General features: G+C 42.6%; 1 protein-coding gene across 6 annotated transcripts in view; it reads left to right on the forward strand.

The window, feature by feature from the left end:
• lcmt1 (leucine carboxyl methyltransferase 1) overlaps positions 1 to 27,725 on the forward strand; it is a 59,956-nt gene that overhangs the window by 17,781 nt on the left and 14,450 nt on the right. For all 6 annotated transcript variants that reach the window (XM_078240294.1, XM_078240289.1, XM_078240291.1 and 3 more), the window contains exons 5-7: positions 1,858 to 1,934; positions 12,533 to 12,594; positions 13,461 to 13,563. In XM_078240294.1, the coding sequence (XP_078096420.1) occupies positions 1,858 to 1,934; positions 12,533 to 12,594; positions 13,461 to 13,563 (242 nt within the window). The remainder of the gene's footprint in view (positions 1 to 1,857; positions 1,935 to 12,532; positions 12,595 to 13,460; positions 13,564 to 27,725) is intronic.

Consider the following 27,725-nt stretch of genomic DNA (forward strand, 5'->3'; position numbering starts at 1 on the left):
TTGATCTCAAAGCTGGAACCTACACAACCCTTTGGGGTGCAGAATTCCAAATATTCACAACCGAGTGTAGGTGTTTCTTCTCCCCCTCTCAGTCCTAAATAATCAAGTCCTTATCCTGAGTCTGTGCTCCATTTTCTAGATTCCTCAGCCAGGGGAAACAACTTCTCTGTACCTACTCTGTCAATCCCTACTGAATTTTGTATGTTTCAATGAGATCACATCACATACTTTCTGGAGTGAAGAAGAATGGGCCCAATTTAAAACCCTCTCTCCCCCGGAACCAATCTAGTGAACCTTGACTGTACTGTCTCCTTAGATATTAATGATAAAAATGCACGTAGTACTTCAAGTGTACTCTTGCTAAAGCCCTATACAAGATGTCCTTATTTTTATACTTCAATCCCCTTACAATAAAGGCCAGCATGCCATTTGAATTCCTAATTGCTTGCAGTTTCTGCATGCTGACTTTTTGTTCCTTGAATGAATACACTTAAATCTCTCTCAACATCCACATTTAAAATAAAATCAGATAATTTAGAATCTGTGGAGAGAGAAATATGGTTAACGTTTTCAGTCATGACCTTTCATCACAACTGATGATGCCAGACCTGCTGAGTATTTCTTGGATTTTCTAATTTTATTTAAGATTTTCAGCATCCACAGCATTTGGGGTTTGAATCAACATTTAAAACTTTCACATCTTTTCAAAAGTATTCTGTTTTTCTATTCATAGTACCAAAGTAAATAATTTTACACTTGCCCACATTATACTCCATGTGCCATCTTGCTGCCTACTCACTTAAGCTAAATATGTTTCATTGCAGCCTTTTTGTATCCTCTTCATAACTCTATCGAACCCCAAGTGGGATCCTTTCGATTATCCCATTTTTGCCATAACTTTAAATAGAATTTTTTTTTTTCATTCTGAGTATGGGTGTGCTGGCTAGGCCAACATTTATTGCCTGCCCTGGTTGCCCTTGAGAAGGTGGTGATGAGCTGCCTTTCTGAACTGCTGCAGTTCATGTGGTGCACCACTGTCTTGTTGGGGAGGGAGTTCCAGGATTTTGACTCGGTGGCAGTGAAGAAACCATGATATATTTCCAAGTCAGTGTGGCGGGTGGCTTGGAGGGGAATCTCCAAGTGGTGGCATTTCCATCCGTCTGTTGCCCTTGTCCTTCCAGATGGTAATGATTTGATTTGATTTATTATTGGCACATGTTTTGTATGCAGTGTAAAGTATTATTTCTTGCACACTATACAGACAAGGCATACAGTTTACAGAGTGTAGAATATAATGTTATAGGAGTGGTCATGGGTTTGGAAGATGTGGTCTAAGATGGCTTGGTGAGTTTCTGCAGTGCAACTTGTAGATAGTACACACTACTGCCGCTCTGCATCGGTGGTGGGGGAGTGAATATTTGTGGAAGGGGTGGCAGTCAGGCAAACTGCTTTGTCCTGGATGGTGTCAAGCTTCATAGGTGTTGATAGAGCTGCACTCATCCAGGCAAGTAGAGAATATTCTGTAACATTTCTGATAGAATCTCCACACACTAACATTTAAAATACTCTAGAAAAGGTAATATGGCGGGTAGCCAACATAGATTTTAATGGAGAATTTCATGACTGTAAATTGTGGTAGTACGATAACATTTCATTTTTTAAGTCACGAGCTTCAGTCTGTTAAATGTCTGCATATGGAAAATACATTTTGTGCCTTGACATGAGTTAGTGTTGAGAAAAAGCTCGAATTGAATTGTAATAGTGTTTGCTTGATTTCATCAACTTTTGAAGTAAATTTATTCAAAGTATTTCCCATATTAATTTTCTGTTTATATGGCATTATAATTTATTTTCCAGGATCAAAGCTTGCTTCCAAAAAAATACTTCGAAATTGACTTTCCAATGATTGTCTTGAGAAAAATACATTTGATCAAGTAAGTTCCTATGATTATTAAATCAGCTGCTTCATTTGGAATTTCAGATTTCTTCAAGAGTGGCTAATAACAATATTTAAATGTGACGTCACATTTCTTTCCAGGGGTGCAGGGTGAGGGATTAATAAACATGGTTTGAAGGTGTAATTCAGTGTCATCTTAAAGTCATTCATTCTGCTCTTACTTCTATATTCCTATCATAAACTCCTAATTCCACATTAAAAATGCCTGTGTAAATGGGTCTTGCTGCAATTTACATGCTCCCAACAGTGGCAGTACTACAGCATCTCCACTGGAGAGAGGCTGTCATTGCCAATTGACAAGTAGATGTAAGTGATGTTCATTGTGGGAATTTATAATGAAAAATGCCAATAGGAAATTTAGGCAGATGAAAAATCTTTAATATATAAATATATTGGGCCCAACACTGACACCTTGGAGACAATGGCAGTTACATCTCTCCAATCTGAAAAACATCTATCAATCACTACTGTTTTCTAATCAACTTCAATAAACTTCATGTATACAACATGCACCTAATTTCCTCAAACAGCTCTACCAAATTAATCAATAACCAACTTACCTTTTAAAATCCATTCTGGCTGCCCTTAATTAGTTCATGTATTTGTAAGTGAGAATTTATTTTCTATATTATGACCTCTCGAAAGTTACCCACTGTCAATTTTAGGCTGACTAGCCTGTAATTACTTGATTTCTTTCTGCTCTTTTTGAACAGAGGTATCATATTGCCCACCTCTTGCATAACTTCCTTCCATAATCTGAGGAAATATTGTAGCCAAAGTCTCTATTAACATTTGAAGATTTAGGTGATATTTTCTTATTTAAATTTTTTAAGTGTTGTGTTTTAAAACAAAGTGAATTTGCGCAGAATTTTACGACCAGAGGTTGTAGGCATTGGAGATCGAAATGAAATATCCAATTTGTAGAATGTCCCCACACACTCTATTTCAGTCTGATGTAAGTGTTGCAGTGAGGGTCTAATTACGTTAGAAAGAGCTGCAGTTAGATATAACAACTATATTTTAACGAAAATCGGTTGCATTTAAGGACAGCCGTTCACAGGTACTGTACTTAAGCATAGACACTGCATTGTGCAAAACAATAAAAGAGCTGTACTTGGGCATATAGATTGATAGAAAAAAAATGATCATTAAAAAAGAACCGAAAAGTATTGCCTTGAACTGAGAGCAGGGCAGCTGAAAACATAGATTTTACTATATTGCAGAGAGTGGTCTGTGTATGAAATGAACACCCTAGGATGGCAGTGAAGGCTGACTGTCAGTAAAATCCGATATCTGCCAGTGGGGAGTTGGAATTTTCCCTTCCGGACTTTTATGGCAGCTAATGGTTGCTCGAATTTCTTGCTGATCCATGTTGGGAACAAAATCTGAAAAATTTGCATGTCAAGAATATTCATTAAAATCACAACTCGCCAGAATCATTCCTTCTAATTTAGTGTCACATAAGCAAGTAATTAGACTAGTTTAATTTACGACCAGACAAAAGTGTGCACCTGCCCACCTTTTCACTCGTGACTTTGAGCTGCATGTATGCAGAAGTTGCCTTTCACAGTGCTGTTACCATTTCTCACCACTGCCACAACTCCTCACAGCTGGTAAAACTGCTCTCTCAGGCAAGATGTGGAGATGCCGGCGTTGGACTGGGGTGAACACAGTAAGAATTTTAACAACACCAGGTTAAAGTCCAACAGGTTTATTTGGTAGCAAACACCGTTAGCTTTCGGAGCGCTGCTCCTTCGTCAGATGGAGTGGAAAGTTTTATGGCAGCGCTCCGAAAGCCAATGGCATTTGCTACCAAATAAACCTGTTGGACTTTAACCTGGTGTTGTTAAAACTCTTACTGCTCTCAGGCAAGACCAGAGTGAGGTGCGCTGGCAGAGTTGCACTGTACCCGGAGAGGCTGCTATGGGGCACAGGCAGGACTGCATTGTACATTGCTGTACAGGGCAGGGTAAATGGCAGGGCTGCACTGTGCCCAGAGTGACTCTTATGGGGTGTAGGCAGGGCTGCACCTGAGGGAGTTGGGTAATGTTTAGTTTTGTACGAAAGGGAAGGAGTTTGCACAGACTCATGACTGGGGTAGAGGTTTAGAACATGAGAGGGAAGGGGTACACACAGACTCCTGGGCACTCGGGGAGGGGGCAGTTTATAGAACTGGGAGGGTAAGTGGCAGTTACTCATTTGGTCATTTCCGGTTCGGGGGGAGGGCAGGAATGTCCATAACGATTACAGTGGGCTCCAGGGAGGGAGGTAGGAGAGTGATCGGAGAGAGGTCTATCTGCACATTGTGAGGATGTGGGATGATTGAAGGGACTTCCATGGTGATGGTGGGGCTGGGAAGCTGGTTCCAGTATAAAAGTGTAGCACCACTCTGTTGACTGCCCGATGGAATGACGCAGTTTAAAAAAAAATCTTGAGAAAAAAGATTGCTGGGGAAGGATCCGAGGCCGTGTGGGAAGATTCATCGGATGGGCCCATTCAGTGGACACCCTAAAGTTTTGTACATGAGAGCATTGAGAAGGCTCAGTAATGAAGATTTACTGAAAAAGTAATGTATCAGGAACATTAAATCATAGTGCACTTTGATGCAATAATATTCTAGGGCTTTGGGTCACATTTGAATTGGTCTCATTAATCCATACATACAGTGCAGAAGGAGGCCATTCAGTCCATCGAGTTGCTCCGACAACAATCACACCCAGGCCCTATCCCTGTAACCGCAGGTATTTACCCGGCTAGTCCCCCTGACAATTTAACATGGCCAATCAACCTAACCCGCACATCTTTGGAAAGTGTGAGGAAACCCACGCAGACACCGGGACAAAGTACAACCTCCACAAACACAGTGACCCGAGGCCAGAATTGAACCGGATCCCTGGCACTGTGACGCAGCAGTGCTAACCACTGTGTCACCATGCCGCTTGATCCTTTTGCCATCAGGGCAATGTGAGTCTATTAAAGGAGTACAGCGGCAGAACATTTGCTAGATGCAAGATGATCTGTACGACCTTGTACATTGCACTGTGGAATAGACATGGCTTCTAGGACACAAGGCTTCCAAAGATTCCAAAAGTGCACGGCAAGGGTGAATTCAAATCCAAATGCAGCAACCTGACAGTGCCTTTTGTTAAGTCTTAAATCACATGGTTGTTCTCAACCTTCTCCAATTCTATTTATGATTGTCCACTGTCAAGTTACTGGGGGATTAATAGGCATGTATGATCCTTCGGTTCCACTGAGGAAGAAAAATTCCAAGGCGAGTGCCTGTCATCTGTGGTTAATTAAAAAAGACGCATGAGAGGTCAGAAGATCGGAAAGAATATAAAAAATATCAAATAATGACAAAAAGATTGTTGGCTAGCTAACGGGAAACTGGGAGTTGGCATAAATGGGTCCTTTTCTGTTTGACAGGATGTGATGAGTGGTGCGCCATGGGGATTAGTGCTGGGGCCTCAACGTTTTACAATTTATATAAATGACTTGTATGAAGGGACTGAAGGTGTGGTTACTAAATTTTCTGATGACACAGATTGGTAGGAAAGTAAATTGTGAAGAGCATCATAGTGCCTGCCTGTCATGAGATTTAGTGAGCAGCTCAGCAATGCATAATCATTTTTTGACTAGAAGATCGAGCATGGGAACCTGCCCTGCTAATCAGCAAGAAACCTGCCGACTATCCTGCCTTCCACTTAGTCTGCAAAATGGAAAATTCCACCCATAGACTCTGTCCAGTGAAGTTAGTCCTATGTCATCTGCACTTTTGCAGCAGGCATGCTGTCTGAGTTATTTATTCATATCTATGGTCATGACTTATCCAGTAGTTCTTTAATTTCCTATATCCATTGTAGCTTTGGATCTTGAATATCGTGTTACAGATTGTTGAATCTGGGGTAAATGCTTGCTGCACTTGACTATGGCAGTAGTTGCTAGTGTATGTGCAAGTAAAATAAAGCCAAAGTTTAAAATTATTATAATACAAGTGCACTGTGCAGATAGTCCCAGTGCTGCACAGCTGGGTTCTGTTGCTCACCTTTGGGACCAGCTCTTGTTGCAACAAAATATGAATTTTGGGATCATAAAACATAGAACAGCACAGGAACAGATCCTTCAGCCTACAATGCTGTGCCGAACGTGATGCCAAATTAAACAAATCCCTTCTGCCTTGGTCCATATCCCTCTATTCCTTGCATATTCATCTGCTTATCTAAATGCCCCAATTGTGTCTGCCTCCACCCACATCTCCTTTGAACTTCCACCTCTCTCCTTAAGTGCATGCCCCTTTGTATTAGACATATCAACTCTGGGGAAAATGATTCTGACAGTCAACCCTATCTATGCCCCTCATAATTTTACAGACTTCTATCAAGTCTCCCCTCGGCTTCTGCCACTCCAGAGAAAACAACCCTAGTTTGTCCAGCTTCTCTTTATAGCTCATACCCTCTAATCCAGGCAGCATCCTGGTAAACCTCTTCTGCACAGGTTCCACATCCTTCATGTAATGTGGCGATGAAAATTGAACGCAATAATCTAAGTGGGGCCTAACCAAAGCTTTATAAGCAGCAACATGACATTCTGATTCTTGTACTCAATGCCCTGACCAATAAAGGCAAAACACTCTTCCACCATTACTCTCTGACTTCTATGGCAAGCCAATTCTGAATCCAAACGGCCAAGTAATCGTGGATCCCATGCATCTGCATCTTCTGGATGAGCCTACCATGAGGGACCTTGTCGAAAGCCATACTAAAATCCATGTAGACAACACCCACTGCTGCACTCTCATCTATCACCTTTGTCACATCCTTGAAAAAAATCAGTCAAGTTAGTAAGACATGGCCTGCCCTGCATTAAACTATACTGACTTTCCCCAATTAGGCCATGCTTTTCCAAATACGTGTAAATCCTATCCCAAAAAATCCTCTCCAATAGCTCCCCAACCACTGATGTGAGACTCGCTGGTCTATAATTTCCTGCATTATCCCCATTTCCTTTCTTGAAAAGAGAAACAACGTTAGCTACTCGCCAGGCCTTCGTACCTCTCCAGTGGCAAGTAAGGATACAAAGATCTTTGTCAGAAACCCAGCAATCTCTTCTCTTGCCTCTCTCAATAACCTGTGGTAGATCCCATCGGATCTTGGACTTATCCACCTTAATGCTTTTCAAGAGACCCAACACCACTTCTTTCTTGATCTCAATGTCCTAGCATATTAGCATGCTCCACACTAACCTCACTATTCTCCATGTCCTCCTCCTTGATGAATACCGAAACGATGTACTCAATTCAGATCTCACCCACATCCTTTGCCTCCAAGCAAAGTTCCCTCCTTTATTCTTGAATACTCATACCCTCTCCCTAGTTATCCTCGTGTTTTTAATGTATGTATAAAATGCCTTGAGATTCTCTTTAACCCTACTTGCCAAAGTCATTTCATGGCCCCTTCCTGCTCTCCTAATTCCCTGCTTGAGTTCTTTCCTGCCTTCATTATATTCCTCATGGATTTTAGCTTCCTAAACATTACATATGCTTCTTTTTACCTTTTGACTAAATTCACAACCTCCCTCTTTATCCAAGGATCCCTTACCTTACCATCCTTGTCCTTCCTCCTTACTGGAACATGCCTATCCTGAACTCTGATCAGTAGATCTTTAACCAACTCCCACATGTCAAATGTGGACTTATCTGATATCAGCTGTTCCCAATTAACTCTCCCTAGCTCCTGCCCAATACTGTCATAATTTGCCCTCCCCCAATTTAGTACCTTCCCGCAAGGTCCTGACTTATCCTTATAGCAATCTTGAACTTAAGGAGTTGTGATCGCTGTTTCTAAAATACTCTTCCACCGAAAGATCAGTCACCTGGCCAGGCTCATTTGCCACTACAAGGTCCAGTATGGCCTCTCCTCTAGTTGGACTATCTACATACTGTTTCAAGAAACCCTCTTGGATGCACCTAACAAATTCTGCCCCATCTAAGCCTCTTGCTCTAAGAAAGTCCCAGTCAATATTGGGGAAGTTAAAGTCAACCACGATGACAACCCTTTTGTTATCATATCTCTATGTTGACTGGTTTTCTATATAATTGCAACTCCTTCGCCTATTAGTCATAGAAAAAAATCTGTAAACAAAATAATTGTGACTTGCAGTTGGCAGAAAGACTGTCTCCGTGGCCCAAATAATTACTAGTTGGGGGAGGGTAGAAACAAAGTAATTTACATTATTGGGGTGTGTGGCCAACTTTTCAGCCTATATGTCAGAGAGACAGATTACATTAAAACTAATATACTTCATTAATTTATTTCCTACAGCTGAACCACCATTTTCTATGGTTATTAGACGTTCTTTAGGAAAACAAGCATCACTTTGGCCAGTAGAAATGTTGATTGTCCCCATAGATAAAGTACAAACAAATCGAGTAATGATTTTGATCATTACCTAGATGTTTCCACCAGGTGAGTAGTCTAACATTCTCAGGGAAAGACGCAAGGAATTAGTAAGACATATTTTCTGATGCTGTGTACATAGTGTCTTCCATTATTTTTTCAAAAAAAGAGTGGAACATGAGTCAGAGGATCGCACATCAGTTAGTTTGGCATCAATAGTAGGAAAATGCTTTGCCTTTCCAGTTAATTCCCTGTGTCCCATACAAAGAGGCATTACCAGAAAGGGTCTCTTTCCTTGGGCATTGGGCACCCTCCCTTTAAAGCCACCATTATCACACCATTTTAATCTCTTTTTCCTTTGCAAGGTCCTTTTAACAGGGAGATGACGACGTGTTCTTAACCCTTCTGAATCTATCCCCAAACTTTAACACGGTTGATCATGCCATTCTCCTCTCAAGAATGTCATTTGACTAGCTGAATCCACTCATATATTCATAAAATTGTTCACACTGCACCTTCTCTGCAGAAAGCAGATTTGGCAGTCTGAGACGCACTTGTGCAAAAATATACAGTCTAAACCTAGACTTTTTGGAGAAGCTGGAACGTTAAAGAAATTATTATGGAACATGAGGTTTGGTGAATAATCATAATAGTGTTTATTAGAAAGTATTTTTTTTTAGTTTTGTTTAAAGCTATATTTTGGACAATTAGAAATTGCAGTTAGAAGGGGGGAAAAAGAAACACTTTTAAAAAGAGATAGAAAGTGCAGAAGGGGGCCATTTGGTCCATCAAGTTTGCACCGACTCTTTGACAGAGCACCTTACCCAGGCCCACCCCCGCCCTATCCTCATAACCACACAAATTTACCTTGCTAATCCCCTTAACCTACATATCTTGGGACATGAAGGGACAATTTAGCATAGCCAATCCACCTAATCTGCACATCTTTGGACTGTGGGAGGAAACCCACACAGGCATGGGGCGAATGTGCAAACTCCACACAGATAGTCACCCAAGGATGGAATCGATTCCAGGTCCCTGGCACTGTGAGGCAGCAGTGCAAACTACTATGGCACCGTGCCACCTTAAAGAATTCTCTGATTTGATGAGTCCATTGATAAAATAGGATGATGAAAAATTTATAGCAAAGGTTCCATTCTAAATGTTGACAAAAATGTAATAGGAAATATAATTAGTGAACTGGAAATGGCTGCTAAAAAGCATTATATAGATGGCACACAAATATAGTTACTGACTAAATGGAAATTAAATTAACAATCTTTCAGTTTGCAGTATAGTTTGATTCAGACAAGTCATTTCAGTTTTTTTATTCATTCGTAAGAAGTGAACATAGCTGGTAAGGCCAGTATTTATTGCCCATCCCCAATTATCCTTGAGCAGGTGATGATGAGCCACCTGCTTGAACCATTCCATGAGGTATAGATATACCCACAGTGGTATTTGAGAGGGAATTCCAGTGTTTGGACCCAGTGACAGTGAAGGAGAGGTGATATAGTTCCTCGTTGGTATGGTGTATGCCTTGGAAGGGAACTTGTAAGTGGTGGTGTTTCTATGCATCTGCTGATCTGGCCTTCCAAGTGGTAAAGGCCACATGTTTGAAAGATGCTATTGAAGGAACCAAGGTGAGTTGCTACGGTGCACCTTAGTGCATACTACTGCCACTGTGTGCCAGTGGTGGAGGGAGTGAATGTTTAAGATGGGGTGCTGATCAAGCAGGCTGCATCTTCTTGGATGGTGTTGAGTTTTTTGAATGTTGTTAGAGCTACACTTATCTAGGCAATTGATGATTATTCCATGAGAGTCTTGTTTTCTGCCTAGTAGATGGAGGACAGGTTTTAGGAGGCAGGAAGTGAGTTAGTTACCACTGAATTTCCAGCCTCTAACCCCTGCATTTATATGGCTTTATATTTATAAGTTTCCTCATCTGCATTAACAATCAGATTGTTGATGTTGAGGTTATTTAGCGACCGCAATGTCATTGAATGTCAGCGACAGATGAATAGATTCTGTGCAGTTGGAGAGGGTCATTATTACCTAGCACTTTTGTGCGTGAATGATATTTGCTACTTATCAGCTAAAGCCTGTATATTGTTCAGGCTTGTGGACACAGACTGCTTCAGTATCTGAGTTGAATATTCCCATTCCTTCCATCTCTTTTTATGATTGAGAGTATACTGGGGCAATAGGCTGAATTGGATTTGTTTTGCCTTTTATGAGTAAGACTGGGTAACTTTCCATAAGTTAGGAAGATGCCAGTGTTGTAGCTGTACTGGAACAGTTGGCTGGGACGCAGCTAGTTCTGGAGCACAAGTCTTCAGTTCTACAGATGGGATGTTGACGATTCCTATAGCCGATGCTGTATCCACTGTCTTCATCTATTTCTTGATATCACATGGAGTGAATCAAATTGGCTGAAGACTGGCATTTGCGATGATGGAGACTTGTGATAAAGGAGGCTGATCTAGATCGTCCACATGGCACTTATGGTTGCAAATGCTTGCCCCAGTCATTTTTCACTGATACAGTGAACTCTGTTGTCATTAAAGATGGATATATTTGTGGAGCCTTTGCTTCTAGTTAATTGTTTAATTGTCAACCACCATTCATGACTGGATGTAGCATGGTTTGATTGTTGGTTGTGAGATTGCTAAGATGTGTCTATAGCATGCTGCTTCCACTGTATAGAATGCATGTAGTGTTTTGTAGCTTCACCAGGTTGACAACTCACTTTTAGGTATGCCTGCTGCTCCTGATACACACTACTCACTGAACCAGGCTTCTCTCCTGATTTGGATGGTAATGGTAGAGTGAGAGATGATGCTGCGCCACGAGGTTACAGATTGTGGTTTAATACAACTGCTGCTGGCCCAGAAAGCCTCATGGATGTCTAGTTTTTGAGCTGCTAGATCTGATCAGTCTTCCATTGCCATTGACAGATACATGCAACAGGTAGATACTGTCATCGACAGATACATCTGCAACAAGTAGATTGGTGAAGACACGGTCAAGTAGGTTTTTCCTTCTATAAGCCCAATCTGGCAAAAATGTCCTTTGACATTCAGTCAGCTTAATAGTACCGGACCCACGTTTGAACATTGAAGTGTCTTTCTTCTCACCTCGTCCCAAGTACATTATGTGTCCTTGCTACCCCCGGTGTTTCTTCCAGGTGGTACTCAACATAGAGCATTGATTAATCAGTTCAGGGAGGTTGGTAGTTGGTAAGCAGTTGGAGGCCTCTTTGCCCATGTTTGACCTGATGCCATGAGACATTGTCCAAAAGCAATGTAAGGACTCTTTGGGCTGCTATCTCCTGATTGTAGACCATTGTGCTGCCAGTGGAACAGGACATATCCAGGGATGGTGATGGAGGAGTCTGACACATTGGCTGTAAGGTAGAACCATAGAATGGTTACAGCAGAAGGAAGCCATTCAGTCCATGATATTTGTGCCAGCTGTACAAGAGCAACATAACTCATCTCGCTGTCCTGCCTTTTCTCTTCAGATAGTTGAATTGGATAATTCAGTGAGCCTATGTCAGGGAAGACTTGACTAGTCTGTGGCTCAGCTCTCCAATATTGAGAAACTACCCAGACGTTACTGAGGAGGACTTTGCAGGTTTGACTGAGCTGAGTGCGCTTTTGTTGTTTCTGGTATCTAAGTCGATACTGACTGGTCTGCTCAGTTTTACTCTTATTTTATTTTCTGATTGCGGTTTGTTACAATGTATGGCTTGTAGGCTTTTAAGAACAGCTAAGAGTTAAGCACCTTACCATAGGTCTAGGCTCAGATATAGATCAGTGTCCCTGAAGGACATTAGTGAACTATTTGGGTTTTTAATGACAAAATGGTAGTTTGACCATTATTACTGAAACTAACTTCTCATTCCAGATATATTAATTCATTGAATTTAAATGCCCTCAACTTCATGATGGGATTTGAACTCACCTCTCCAGAGTGTTGGTTTGATATTTTAAGTAAGGATCTGTTTTGTTATATTCGATGACATGTGACATATGAGAAATTTTATTAAAGATTGGTCTTTAATGTTTTTGTACAAGTGATTTATAATTGAAATTTCTTGTTTTTACTCTGCATCAGTTGAAAAAATCATAAGATTGCTAAGAAACAACATGTAACTATTTGCTCTTTGCTACAGAACAAAGCCTCCATTGTCAAAGCCAATTATAGAAACACATTCAAGTAGTAGCCTGCTGATAGGTGAGAAAGAAAAATTATACTTGTTTGTTATCTCTTTCAAAATGTAATGAAATAAAACAATGACTGATATGGACTGATCTTTGGTCCAATGGTATCATTTCTCCTTGAGCCCAACTGGGTTAATGAACTGTGCATCTCAATTACACCTAACCTTTTTGAGAACCACATTGCAAGCCCACGAAGCCTGATGAGTTATGAATCTCAGTGGTGGCCAGGTTCACGAGTTATCTGCCCTTAGAATGCATAGATATACCTTGTTCATGTTGTGCCTAACTATGCCTAACTTAACAAGGTAGGAACTTCCAATATTTGGAACCTCTTTATCCTAGTAAAGGGTTAATTGTATGCAGATGTTGGCATTAACTTAAAGATTTACTTTCACTCCTATAAATGGGAACACCTTCCATGGAGGGAGGCAGGGAATGTTGCTGCAGTGCATCAACAACCTTGGGAATTACATTTTAATTTGAATTATTAAGTTTCCTTTCAAGTTTTAATTTATTTTTGTTACACTGGGTAATATTTTTCTTTCAAATGGGGCACTTAATTATTTTTGATTCCTTAAAAGAGGTATAAATAGGAACAGACTGAAACTAGTGATTGGATTAGAGGGTGCATGTTTGTGATATTTGTCTCTTGTAAATAAATGCTAGAAAAGTGTGTAAAGATTGGTATAGATATCTATCTTTCAGCACCTAACTTTCAGGATTGCAACAAAAATACAAAAAAAAGTCCTCTCCCAACCCTTTCATTTTGAGAACACTGTAATTCAAAATTATTTGCTTTTTAATTTCATTTTCTAACTGTAGATTTCTGTAAATGATGACCGAGTTTTCAGTTAAAAAGATTTTTTGCAAATTTACTAGATGGCTGTAGCATGGACTCCGATCGGTACACTATTATAGGACAAGATCTCCGTGACCTGCCCGTGTTAATGGAAAGATTGAAGAAATTTGGCTTAAATACAAAGTAAGTTTATTCTTCTGAAATTGTCTTTAAATTCCATTTCAATCTCTTCACTCTTCCACTCCAGTCATGAATTTATTCTATGAGACTGTAATCATGCTGCATTATCGCACCTCACCCTCTCTGAAGCTTTTTGCAGTATATCTTTCGGGATCCCTCTGTAATCGCCCCTTTATCAAAAATCCTGCATTTGACCCATATTACTAGCAAACCACCACCCCATATTCCTTTCCTTTTTAATACATGAATTGATTTCTAAGATCCGTGACCATCTTTCTCACAGCTTCTTGTTTGAAATCCTCCAAATATTTGCACCATCACAGTACTGAAAGAACCCTAATCAAAGTAATGCATGAAATCCTCTAATACTGTAACCATGGTGCATTTTTCATTTTCTGTTGAAGGCTGCCAATCGTTCAATTAATCACACCACTCTCCCAAAACCAACAGCCTAGTTTGATTTACTCTTACCTGCACAATGATAGCAAGAGCATCCCTAGCAAAAGCCTTTCCTCCAGCCTCTGAATTGTTACCTCTCGAGTCCCCCAAGTGTCTATCTTATACTCGCCCTCCTTTTTGTTCTCTGCATGCAGCTCTGTGGAGACATTATCCAAAGACGGTCAGATTTCACATGTATACTGATGGTGCCCAGCTCTATCTCACCATCACCTCTTGAGTTTTGAGGTAACAATGTTCTCCTATCCAGCCATCATCCTCCACACTCTAAACTTTAGCTCATCCAAAATTCTGCTGTGTGTCCTATCCCACAACAAGTCTTGTTTATCCATCACTTCTATCCTTGCTGACTTGCATTGGCTCCCATCTCTAAATGAGAGCATAGGTAGGGGAGTTGGTCATTCAGTCCCTCAAGTCTGTTATTCCGTGAGATCCTAGCTGATTTGTATCTTAGCTCCATTTATCTGCTTTGTCGCCATATCACGTAATACCTTTGCACTAACAAAAATCTTATCAATCTCAGAATTAATATTGTTAATTCAAGTAGCATCTACTGCCACTGGTTGAGAACTCCAACTTCTATCACCCTTTGTGTGAAGAAATATTTCCTAACTTCTCTCCTGAATGGCCTGATTCTGGTTCTATGTTATGCCTCCATGTCTTGGATTCCCACCAGTTTCTCTTACCTACCCCACCAATTCTTGTCAAAAATCTTTCTTTGACTTTAACCTTCTATATTCCAGGGGTACAAGCCTAGTTTATGTAACGTCTCCTCATAATCTAACACAATTTAATCATTTTAGTTTTTTTAGAAAAGTTAAGTAAATCACGAATGAAAGCTGGCAGTAATGTTGGCCATTAAGCTATCGGATTCTTGTAAAAGCCCAGTGGCTCATTAAAGTCCTTTAGGGAAGGAAACACACTGTTCTTTCTTGGTCTAGCTTGTATGCAACTCCAGACACACAACAATGTGGTTGACTTTTTATTACCTTCTGAAATGGCCCAGCAAGTTGTATCAAACCACTACAAAGAAGTACAATCAAAATAAAACCAAACATACCATCTGACATCAAACAAAGCATTGGATTTGGATATGACAAAGGCAGACACAGCCCAGTCAACTCTCCAAAGCCCTCCTCATTAATATGTGGGAACTTGTGCCAAAGATGGCAGAGTTGACCAACAGACTTTAACAACAGTCCAACATACTTTCACTCACTAAATCATATCTATCCACCAACATCCCAGACTCTTCCATCACCATCCTGGGTATGTCCTGTCCTACCACTAGATGGCAGTATATGGCATGAAATTGTTGGGAAATGGTCCAGGTAATCGTCAAGATTGATGCCAGACCCTCTGAAATCCCATGTCATCAGGCCAAACTGGGGCAAGGAAACCCCTTGCTGCCTGCCACCTCAGTCAGCCAATGAATCAACGCTTGTCCAGCTTCAACGGTACTTGGAAGCAGCAGTGAATGTGGTAAGGGCACAGAAGGTCACTTTAATGCCCAACACCAAAGAGTGATTGTGTAATATATACACTTACTACCTGTGCCCTGAAGGAGATGGCTGTCAGACTGATCTTACGGCAGCTGGTGAGGGAATCAACAAGAGGGAAAAACCTATTGAGCCTTGTCCTCTCTAGTTTACTTTCACTGATACAATTTTCCATGACCATCTGAGGAATTACAAATGGAACTGACCACTTTGCAATTATGAGCAAACATCACACTTGGGACCTTATGAGAGAGAAGGTCATTGATAAAGCAGCTGAAGATGGCGGGATCTAGGAGACTGCCCGAGATAGTTGGCCTCCTACAATCAGAACAATTTCTTTTGTGCTCCGTATTTTATGAAGGATGCTTGACGCTACACTTGGTCAAATGCTACCTTGATGTTATTCTCACTTCATCTCTGGAATTCATTTCTTTTGTCCATTTCGGACCCCAGGCTATAATGAGGTCGAGAGCCAAGTGCTCCCAAGCTGATCATTGGTGAAGAGATTTGTGGCAAGTTCCACATTAAAATACCCTTTACATACATTGCTGAGTGAAAGTAGGTAGATGGAGCTAATTGGCTGCATTTAATTTACCTTGCTTTCGTTGGGCAGGATGTGCCTGGGTAAACGCAAGCAGGAGCGAGAGGAGCAGCACAAGCAGGGGCAAAACTACAAGGCGAGAGAGAGACGTAATGACATCACCCTTTAAAAGTGTTATCACTGATAGGCAGGCAGATGATTGGTGTGTGACGACTTTCTAACCCACAGACCACAATCAATAAAGATAGGCAACAACACCTCCTCTGCATTTATCCTCAACACTGGTGCCCCACAAAGCTGTGTCCTCAGCCCCTTACTTTACTCCTTATACACTAACGTGTGGCCAAATTCCGTTCCAACTCCATTTTCAAGTTTGCTAATGACACCAGTGTAGTGGGTTAGATCTCAAATAATGACGAGACGGCATAATTAAGGACCCCATGAACCCCAGACATACTCTCTTTCATCAGAAAAGGCTTCTTCTCTGCTGCCATCAGACTAATATATAACCATATATTAAGCTGATCTTTCTCTACACCCTATCTGTACCTGCAACACTATATTCTGCACCCTCCTTTCCTCCCTTATGTACTCTATGAACAGTATGTTTTATCTGTATAGCGCACAAGAAACAATACTTTTCACTATCCCAATATCTGTGACAATAAATCAAATCAAATATCTGTTTGTTAGTCCCTGTCCTACAAAGCTTGGTCTCCAGTCGGCTCTGATTTCCCTGCCACTGGGCCAACACTCGACTCCACTGGGACTATGTGGTGGTTGGTGTGCAATGACCATCCCATGTTAAAAGAATCTATGTAAGAAGTCTCACAACACCAGGTTAAAGTCCAACAGGTTTATTTGGTAGCAAAAGCCGCTAGCTTTCGGAGCGCTGCTCCTTCGATAGGTAAGTGGGAGTTCTGTTCACAAACAGGGCATATAAAGACACAAACTCAATTTACAAAATAATGGTTGGAATGCGAGTCTTTACAGGTAATCAAGTCTTAAAGGTACAGACAATGTGAGTGGAGAGAGCGTTAAGCACAGGTTAAAGAGATGTGTATTGTCTCCAGCCAGGACAGTTAGTGAGATTTTGCAAGCCCAGGCAAGTCATGGGGGTTACAGATAGTGTGGCATGAACCCAAGATCCCGGTTGAGGCCGTCCTCATGTGTGCGGAACTTGGCTATCAGTTTCTGCTCAGCGACTCTGCGTTGTTGTGTGTCTTGAAGGCCGCCTTGGAGAAAGCTTACCCGAAGATCAGAGGCTGAATGCCCGTGACCGCTGAAGTGTTCTCCGACAGGAAGAGAACACTCTTGCCTGGTGATTGTCGAGCGGTGTTTATTCATCCGTTGTCGTAGCATCTGCATTGTCTCCCCAATGTACCATGCCTCGGGACATCCTTTCCTGCAGCGTTATCAGGTAGACAACGTTGGCCGAGTTGCAAGAGTATGTACCGTGTACCTGGTGGATGGTGTTAGACCATAAGACCATAAGACATAGGAGCGGAAGTAAGGCCATTCGGCCCATCGAGTCCACTCCACCATTCAATCATGGTTGATTTCAACTCCATTTACCCGCTCTCTCCCCATAGCCCTTAATTCCTCGAGAAATCAAGAATTTATCAATTTCTGTCTTGAAGACGCTCAACGTCTCGGCCTCCACAGCCCTCTGTGGCAATGAATTCCACAGACCCACCACTCTCTGGCTGAAGAAATTTCTCCTCATCTCTGTTCTAAAGTGACTCCCTTTTATTCTAAGGCTGTGCCCCCGCGTCCTAGTCTCCCCTGTTAATGGAAACAACTTCCCTACGTCCATCCTATCTAAGCCGTTCATTATCTTGTAAGTTTCTATCAGATCTCCCCTCAACCTCCTAAACTCCAATGAATATAATCCCACGATCCTCAGACGTTCATCGTATGTCAGGCCTACCATTCCTGGGATCATCCGTGTGAATCTCCGCTGGACCCGCTCCAGTGCCAGTATGTCCTTCCTGAGGTGTGGGGCCCAAAATTGCTCACAGTACTCCAAATGGGGCCTAACCAGTGCTTTATAAAGCCTCAGAAGTACATCCCTGCTTTTGTATTCCAAGCCTCTTGAGATAAATGACAACATTACATTTGCTTTCTTAATTACGGACGTGTTAATTACAACGTGTTCTCACGTTGGGGAGACCATGCAGACGCTACGACAACAGATGAATGAACACCGCTCAACAATCACCAGGCAAGAGTGTTCTCTTCCTGTTGGGGAACACTTCAGCGGTCACGGGCATTCGGCCTCGGAATCCGGGTAAACGTTCTCCAAGGCGGCCTTCACGACACACGACAACGCAGAGTCGCTGAGCAGAAACTGATAGCCAAGTTCCGCACACGAGGACGGCCTCAACCGGGATCTTGGGTTCATGCCACACTATCTGTAACCCCCACGACTTGCCTGGGTTTGCAAAATCTCACTAACTGTCCTGGCTGGAGACAATACACATCTCTTTAACCTGTGCTTAACGCTCTCTCACATTGTCTGTACCTTTAAGACTTGATTACCTGTAAAGACTCGCATTCCAACCATTATTTTGTAAATTGAGTTTGTGTCTTTATATGGCCTGTTTGTGAACAGAACTCCCACTTACCTGACGAAGGAGCAGTGCTCTGAAAGCTAGCGGCTTTTGCTACCAAATAAACCTGTTGGACTTTAACTTGGTGTTGTGAGACTTCTTACTGTGTTTACCCCAGTCCAACGCCGGCATCTCCACATCAAAAGAATCTATGCACAGGCATCTTCCACATCACCCACCCAAATGAATTTTGGTCCTGGAACATCAGAACTCTTATGGACAGACCTGAATGCCACACTGCCACCATAACCTGGGAACTCTGCCACCACAACACTGACATTGCTGCTCTGAGCGAAATACGACTGGCAGGAGAAGGCCATCTTAACTCTGCCTGCGTTCGGTGGAGGGGGAGGGCCTGGTGCCGTTCTGCATCACTATCATTGGGGAGGCAGGGAGGCCTGCTACCGCTCTGCCTGTGATCGGTCTGGGCGATGGGGGTGGGGCTCACAATCGGCTGTGGGCCCCCACGATTGTCGGGGGGGGGGGGGGGGCTGTGTTGAGGCTGGCTGCAACAGCAGAGGCCTGACAGATCTCTCTCTCTCTCTGTCAGGCCTCTGCTGTTGAAATTGCACATGTGCAGCCACAGAAATCTGCACATGCGCAATAGCTCCCTCTGCTGCCTGATCAGGCTGGCTGGTGAATTAAGCCCAACTCACTGCCTGTAGTAGCTAGAAACAGTGTAGCCTATTTTGTTAAGCACTGTGCATGAGATTGGGACTTAAAAACTCAGAAAATGGATCTGCAACACTCCCATATTTACGCTAGCTGGACACTTCGAATTCTTCTTGTAAAATTCTGCCCATTGTCTTTATGGGAACCATTTCACCGTAAAAAACCAAATTGGTCAGATGTCTCAATGTACCCCCTCCCCCCGTGATGTGAGTGGACGCTCATGGCCCTATGCCTCACTCTGCCCCAGAAGCACTACAGCTGTCGGTGCCTACACCCCAGCCCTACATGCAATGGATGAGACAAAAGATGCATTCTACTCCAGCCTCGACCAATCACTGTCCCGCATCCCAAAGGAAGACAAACTCATTCTCCTCGGTGACTTCATTGCTACAGTAGGGAGGGATGCAAACCTTTGGAAAGGCGTGGAGAAAACAAATGCCAATGGAGTCCTCCTCTTGTCTATGTCTAGAACGTGACCTGGTCATTACAAACACTCTGTTCCACAAGAGGGACAAGCAGAAGACCTAATTGCAACACCCCCACTCCAGGCATTGACGCCTAATCGACTATCATCATCCAGGCACGGGACCGCAAAGATGTCCACATCACCCGTGCCACGACTGGAGCTGACAACTGCTGGACTAACCACCGACTAATCTGCTCTACCATCTTGGTCACCCTGGCAGAGACAAAAAAAACCTCTTCTGCAGGAGACCTAATTTCGCTGGACTCAAAGAGCTACTCAGTCGGCACCTCACAGCTAACCTGGCGATGACCAACAATGTGGAGGTGTCGGCTTTGGACTGGGGTAAGCACAGTAAGAAGTCTCACAACACCAGATTCCCTCACCTGATGAAGACGCAGCGCTCTGAAAGCTTGTGCTGCTAAATAAACCTGTTGGAATTTAACCTGGTGTTGTGAGACATCTTACTGTGATGACCAACAAGCCAGAGCCACAGAGTGCCCACAAGCACCTGGTCCGCCTTAAAAGCCAGCATAGTCAGTACCTATGAGGATACGCTTGGGCTCTCGACCAGGAAATACCATGACTGGTTTGGTGAAAACAATCAGGTGATCCAGGATCTCCTTGACTGCAAACAAGGCGTTCATGAACTGGCAACTGCACCAAAACTCATGAGAGGACAAAAGTCGACAGGCAACTGAAGGCTGATGTGCAACAAAGAACCCGCAACCTAAAGAACTGATGGTGGGTGGAAAGAGCACAGGAGACTCAGCAACCCGCCAACAACCACAATGTGCGTTGCTTTTTCAGCGCAATTAAAGCCATCTATGGTCCAAGTACCCAGGACCTACACCATTGAGAGCCAAAAACAGATTTGATTTGATTTATTATTGTCACATGTATTAGTATACAGTGAAAAATATTGTTTCTTGCATGCTATAAAGACAAAGCATGCTGTACATAGAGAAGGAAAGGAGCGGGTGCAGAATGTATTGTTACAGCCATAGCTAGGGTCTGGAGAAAGATTAACTTAATACGAGGCAGGTCTATTCAAAAGTCTGATGGCAGCAGGGAAGAAGCTGTTCTTGAATCGGTTGGTATGTGACCTCAGACTTTTGTATCTTATTCCAACGGAAGAAGGTGGATGAGAGTATGTCCAGTTGGTGTGGAGTCCTTGATTCTGTTGGTTGCTTTTCCGAGGCAGCGGGAAATGTAGACTGCGTCAATGCATGGGAGGCTGGTTTGCGTGATGGACTGGGCTTCATTCATGACACTTTGTAGTTTCTTGCAGTCTTGTACAGAGCAGGAGCCATACCAAGCTGTGATTCAACCAGAAAGAATGCTTTCGATAATGCATCTGTAAAAGTTGGTGAGAGTCGTAGTGGACATGCCAAATTTCCTTAGCCCCCTAAGAAAGTAGAGAGGTGCTTAACAAAGGCAGTCAATGCCTGCTGGAGAGAGTACTTTGACTTCCTCAACAAAGACACAGCCTTCAACGCAAGTGCCCTTGACACTATCGTGCAACATGCTATCTGCCACCATCTTAGTGCAACCCCAGCTCGTTGTGAGGTCAAAAAAACCATCCGACAGCTGAAAAACTACAAGGCCTTTGTCGCAGATGGAATCTCTGCTGAAGTATTAAAATGTGGCGAGAGGCACTCGAGACAAGAATCCACAACCTCCTCACCCTTGTCTGGAAGGAAGAGAGCATGCTGGGAGATCTCAGACGCCTCAATTGTGACCAACTTCAAGAAAGGAGACCAGTCTGATTGCAGAAATTACAGTGGAATTGCCCTACTCTCCGTCATGGGAAGAACTCTGACAACTGTGAGGGATTGTGGAAATTCCTCAAATTCGGCCGCCTGCAAAAATTTGTCACCATTCTCTGCCTGCTCAATGATGCCATGCAAGTCACGATCTTCACCAACGGAACCCCCACAGACCCAATAATTGTGCAAACTAGGGTCAACCAGGGCTGCATCGTTGCATCAACACTCTTCTCCATCTTTCTCACAGCAACATTCCACCCCATCACCCTGAAGTTCCTCACTGGAGTGGAGCTAACCTACTGGAGAAGCAGGGGAAACTGTTCAACCTCCAATGCCTCCAGGCCAGAACCAAGACCACCCAACTTCTGTCATCGAGTTGCAGAGCGCAGTGTACGCGCACACTGAGAGGCCGAGCTACAAACCATCGATGACACATTCACTGAGAAATGAGAGAGAATGGGAATCGGGCTAAATATCCAGAAAACAAAGCTCTTCCTGTGAAACAAAGCTGCTCCCCAACCATCAAGATCCACGATGAGTCCCTGGACAATGTGAATCATTTCCCATACCTTGGGAGCCGCCTCTCAGCGCGGGCAGACATCAACGATGAAATCCAGCATCAACTCCAATGTGCCAGTGCAGTCTTCGGACACCTGAGGAACAGTGTGTTCGAACCCAAGACGTCAAATCCAGCACCAAGCTCCTGGATTATAGAGCAGCCATGGCTCTGCTCTCCTGTATGTATCAGTTAAGGACAATGTACAGAAAGATACCTCAATTCCCTGAAGTGATATCACCAAAGTTGTCTCCGCAAAATCCTGCAAATCCACTGGCAAGATAAGAAAGGAAGTTTAAGAAAGGAAGCAGGGATAACCTTGTTTAAGGAAGGAAGTGGGAATAATCCAGAAAATTATAGGCTGGTGAGCCTGACGTCCGTGGTGGGGAAGTTTTTAGAGAAGATACAGAGGGACAGGATATATGCACGTATGGAAGAAAATGGACTAGGTCGTGACAGGCAGCATGGCTTTGTATGGGGAAATTAATATCTCTCCAACTTGATTGAGTTTTTTTGAAGAGGTGACAAAGATAATTGATGAGGGAAGGGCTGTGGATGTAGTTTAAATGGACTTCAGTAAGGTATTTGACATGAATTCCACATGGCAGACTGTTACAAAAACTGAAATCACATGGGATTTGGGGTGGGTTCGTGAGATGGATACAGAACTGACTTGGTCATAGAAGACAGAGTAGTAGTGGAAGAGTGTTTTTCAGAATGGAGATCTGTAGCTAGTGATGTTCCGCACGGATCAGTGCTGTTGGTTGTAGTATATATAAATGATCTGGAGGAAAATGTGGGTGGTCTGATTGGTAAGTTTGCAGATAACATGAAGATTGGTGGAGTTGCTGATAGTGTCAGGGATTGTCAGAGGATACAACAGGATATAGATTGGAAACTTGGGCACAGAGATGGCATTTAATTCGGACAAACACGAGGTGATGCATGTTGGACGATCAAATTTAGGTGTGAATTATACTGTAAATGGCAGAACTCTCAGGAACATTAGCATGCAGAGGGATCTGGGCATGCAGGTTCACAGTTCGTTACAAGTGGTAACACAGGTGGCCAAGATGATTAAGAAGGCATATGGCATGCTTGTCTTCATTGGCCGGGGCATTGAGTACAAGAGTTGGGAAATCATGCTTTAGCTATATAAAACCTTGGTTAGGCTGCATTTGGAGTATTGTGTGCAGTTCTGGTTGTCACACTACCAGAAGGACATGGAAGCTTTGGAGAGAATGCAAAGAAGGTTCACCAGGATTGTTTTCACTGGAAAGACAGAGGCTGATAGAGATCTACAAAATTATGAGAGTCATAGACAGGGTGGATAGTCAGAGGCTTTTTCCCAGGGTGGAGATGCCAATTACAAGGGGGCACAGATTCAAGGTGAGAGGAGGAAAGTTTAAGGGAGATTTGGGGGGGTGAGTTTTTCACGCAGAGAGTGGTAGTGCCTGGAACACGCTGCCAGATGAGGTGGTGGAAGCAGGCACATTAGCAACATTTAAGAGGCAGCTGGATGGGAGGGAGGGAGTTCAGTTAGGGCTTCATGATCAGCATGGGCTTGGAGGACTGAAGGGGCAGTTCCTGTGCTCGACTTTTCTTTGTTCTTTGACAGATGTACCAATGTGAATGTCCTCTCTTAGGCCGATATCCCCAGCATCGAGGCACTGGTCATGCTCAGCCAGCTTTGATGGGTGGGCCACATTGTCTACATGCCCAACACAAGACTCCTGAAACAAATACTCTATTCCGAGCTCCGCAATGACAAGTGACCACTAGGAGGGCAGAGGAAACACTACAAGGACTCTGAAAACCTCCCTAAATAAATGCAACATCTCCATCGATGTGTGGGAATCGCTTGCCTTCGAACGCACTCACTGGAGAAGAAGAATCTGCGAAGGCACCAATCACCACGAACGTCACTGGGTAAAGCGTGTGGAGGCTAAGCATAAACCGCAGAAAGAGAGTGCAAATTCCAGTATCCCACTGCCCACCTCATCAAACATTACCTGTCAAACCTGTGGCAGTGTCCGCAACTCCAGGATTGGACTATTCAGCCACCACAGAACCCACCTCCCTGGAGCATGTCATCCTCAACCCTGAGGGACTGCCAAAGTAGAAGAATTCCTCAGCAGTCTGTTTCCACATGTAGCAAGACCTGGAGAACATCCAGGCTTGGGCTGATATGTTACATGTGTGGCACTTGTCAATTAAGTACCAGGCAATGACTATCTCCAAAAGGCGAGAGAATGTAAACACCTTTTTAATATTCAATGGCATTACCACTGTTGATTCCCCATCTTCCACATCCTGGGCGGGATCACTAGAAACTAGTTTAACTGATTCAGCTGCGTAAATACTTTAAATATCAAGCTGGACGTACTGCAGCAAATAATTCACCTCCAAGCTTCCTAAAGCATTTCTTCCACCTAAAACATATAAATAAAGCATGTGCTGGAGTACTCTCCACTTGCTGGATGAGTGCAGGTCCAACAACATGCAAGAAGCTCATCACCATCCAGGACAAAACTGCTGTACTTGATGAGCACTCCACCCCCACTAAATATTCACTTTATCCACCACCGGTGTACTATGGCTACAATGTGTACCATTAGGAAGAATGTGAAAGCATTAGAGAGGGTGCGGAAAAGATTCACAAAAATCTCGGGTGAGAAACTTCAGTTATGAAGATAGATTGGAGAAGTTAGGACTGTTTTCCTTAGCGATAGGAAGGTTGACAGGAAATTTGATGGAAGTGCTCAAAATCATGAGACATCTGGACAGATCAGGTAGGGAGAAGCTGTCCCCATTTGTGGAACAAGAATATGAATGGAACAAGAATAAGAAGACATAGATTTCAAATAATTAGTAAAAGAAGCAATATGCGCAGAAACATTTTTTTACTGCCTGATTGCATGGTGGAGGCAGGTTCAATTGAAGCATTCAAAGGTAATTAGACTATTATTTGAAAAGGAAGGTAGAGTTACAGGGGAATGGTACTAGGTGCGTTGTTCATTCAGGGAGCTTGTGCATTCAATGGGCCAAATGGCCTCCTTTACCGTAACAGTTCATGTGATCTACAAGATACATTGCAGCATCTTGCCAAGGCTTCAGCAGCACCTCTGAAACCATGACCTCTACCATTCAGAAAGAAGCAGCCACATTGGAACAACACCATCCCTATCATGACTTGTATCACCATTGTTTCATTGTCACTGGGTCAAAATCCTTAACAACATATGGAAGAATCTTCAGTGTAGCAGGTCTTCACCTTTTCAAGGGCAAATAGGGTGAGGCAATAAATGCTCGGCATGTCAGTGATGCTCACACCCCACAAATGAATCAAACAAAATATAGATGTATTTTAATAAGCCACGTTTATTTGTGCCACAACACTAAAGGAAGCATAGTATAAGTCCGTGAATCTATCACTGACTTCATTTGCAACTAGATAAATATTTGAAGTTTTGAGATGTAAACTGAAACCTGGCATTACAAAACAAATTGAAATATAATATCAGGATTGACTGTTCTTTGGAGATGGAGAATATGATGAAACAAAAAAAGGATCTATGATGCCTGGCAGGTGAAGTATTCAAGCAAGAACCAGGCCAAAGACAAATTTGAAGTGAAAACGAAAATAAGACTAATAACAAGAGAATATGAGAATAGGCTGACCATTAACATAAAAGGTAACCCAAAAATCATCATCTGGTATGCAAATAATAAGTGGGTAATAAGAGGCAAGGTGGGGCCTATGGGGGACAAAGAAGGTGATGTATGCTTCAAGGAACAGGCAAGGCTAGGATATTTAATGTGTACTTTGTATCAGTGTTACTCAGGAAGAGGATGTTGACAAAATACTAGTGGATTGGTTAGGCAGGATGGACTGGAAAAGTTGTCATGCTTGGAGTACATAGGTTACCAGGTCTGTATGGCTTGCCTCTCGGGTTGCTAAGGGAAGTGGAGGTGGAAATACAGAAGGGCTTGCCATAATCTTCCAGTCTTCCTTAGTTACAGGGGAGGTGCCAGATCATTAGAAAGTGGCAATTGTGACACCTATATTCAATAAACTACAGACCAGTCAGCTTAACATGGACATTTTAGAAATGATCAGAAAAGTTAGCAAGCACTTGGGAGAAGTTTAAATTAATTAAGGAGAGCCAGTACGGATTTCTAAAAGGCAGATCGTGTTTGAATAATCTGATTAAGTAACCGAAGATTGAAGGGAATGCAGTAGATGTCTATATAAATGTTAAGTGCTTGACAAAGTACCACATAAAAAGCTGGTTAACAACATTAGACTCATCGAATAGGAGGGTCATTGCCTACTTGAATAAAAAATTGGCTTAAGGACAGAAACAGTGAGTTGTGGTAATGGTTGTTTCTCAGAATGGAGGTTGGTAGACAGTGGTGTTCCCCAAGGGACAGTACCAGAACCACTGCTTTATTTCATATACGTATAACTGGCATATATTGGGACACAGTAAAATTTCAACGTTTTCCACAGACCATAGATGGGCTCAGGCAAGTGGCAGAAGAAATCTAATGCAGAAGTGTGAGGTGATGCATTTTGGCAGAAGGGATAGGGAGAGGCAATATCAACTTAGAGGGACCTCTGGGCTCACATTCATAGATTTTTGAAGATGGCAGGACACATTGAGAGAATGATTAGCAAAACATTTGGAATCTTAGGCTTCATAGAGATATTGAGTACAAAAGCAGGGAAGTTACATTGCATCTTTAGTTGTGGCCTGAACAGAAAATGAGTATTGCATCCAATTTTGATTACCACATTTTAGGAAGGATATGAAGTTCTTTGAGAAGGTATCAGAGATTTACCATAATGGTTTCGTGAATGAGGGAATTTAGCTAGTGTTACATTGGAGAAGCTGGAGTTGGGGCAAAGGAAGTTGGAGGGAGATCTAGAAGTGTACCAGAGTATGACAGATTTAGATACGGTAGACAAAGAAAAGCTGTTTCCATTAGCTGATGGTACAAGGACTAGGACATACAGATTTAAGGTTTTGGGTAAGAGATAGAAGAGGGATGTGAGGATGAACTTTTTTTAATGCAACTGATAATGATCTGGACTTCGATGGTAGTGGAAGCAGAGATTATTATTTCAAAAGGAAATTGGACAGGTACTTGAAGGGAATTAATTTACAGGATTATGAGGAAAGAGCTGGAGAATGGAACTGACTGGATTGCTCTAGAAAGTGGCATGTACTCAACTAACTAAATGGCCTCCTTCTGTGCCATATTGATTCCATGAGTGACTTTTTTTTAAAAAGAGCGATCTCTAATTATATTGCACTTAATGTTGAGATAGGATTGCCAAAGAATCAATTTTAAAGCCGGAAGATTGATGCAGTAGTGCAATACACAACTTCATTAGATTTGCTTTCTGTATTGCTGTAACAAACCAGGTGTCTCTAGGCACCTGTCAACTTGCCTCAATAGCTCTTTGGGGAATTGTAGGATGACTGTTTTGGCTATTTTGCATGGCAGAGGTTTAATGGTTAACATACTCCTACGTTTAGTGTGAAGGTGCAAACGATTCTCTCTTTAATGAAAGATACATTTGGGTCTAT

The sequence above is a fragment of the Mustelus asterias genome, chromosome 23, assembly GCF_964213995.1.
Source record: "Mustelus asterias chromosome 23, sMusAst1.hap1.1, whole genome shotgun sequence".
NCBI lineage: Eukaryota > Metazoa > Chordata > Chondrichthyes > Carcharhiniformes > Triakidae > Mustelus > Mustelus asterias.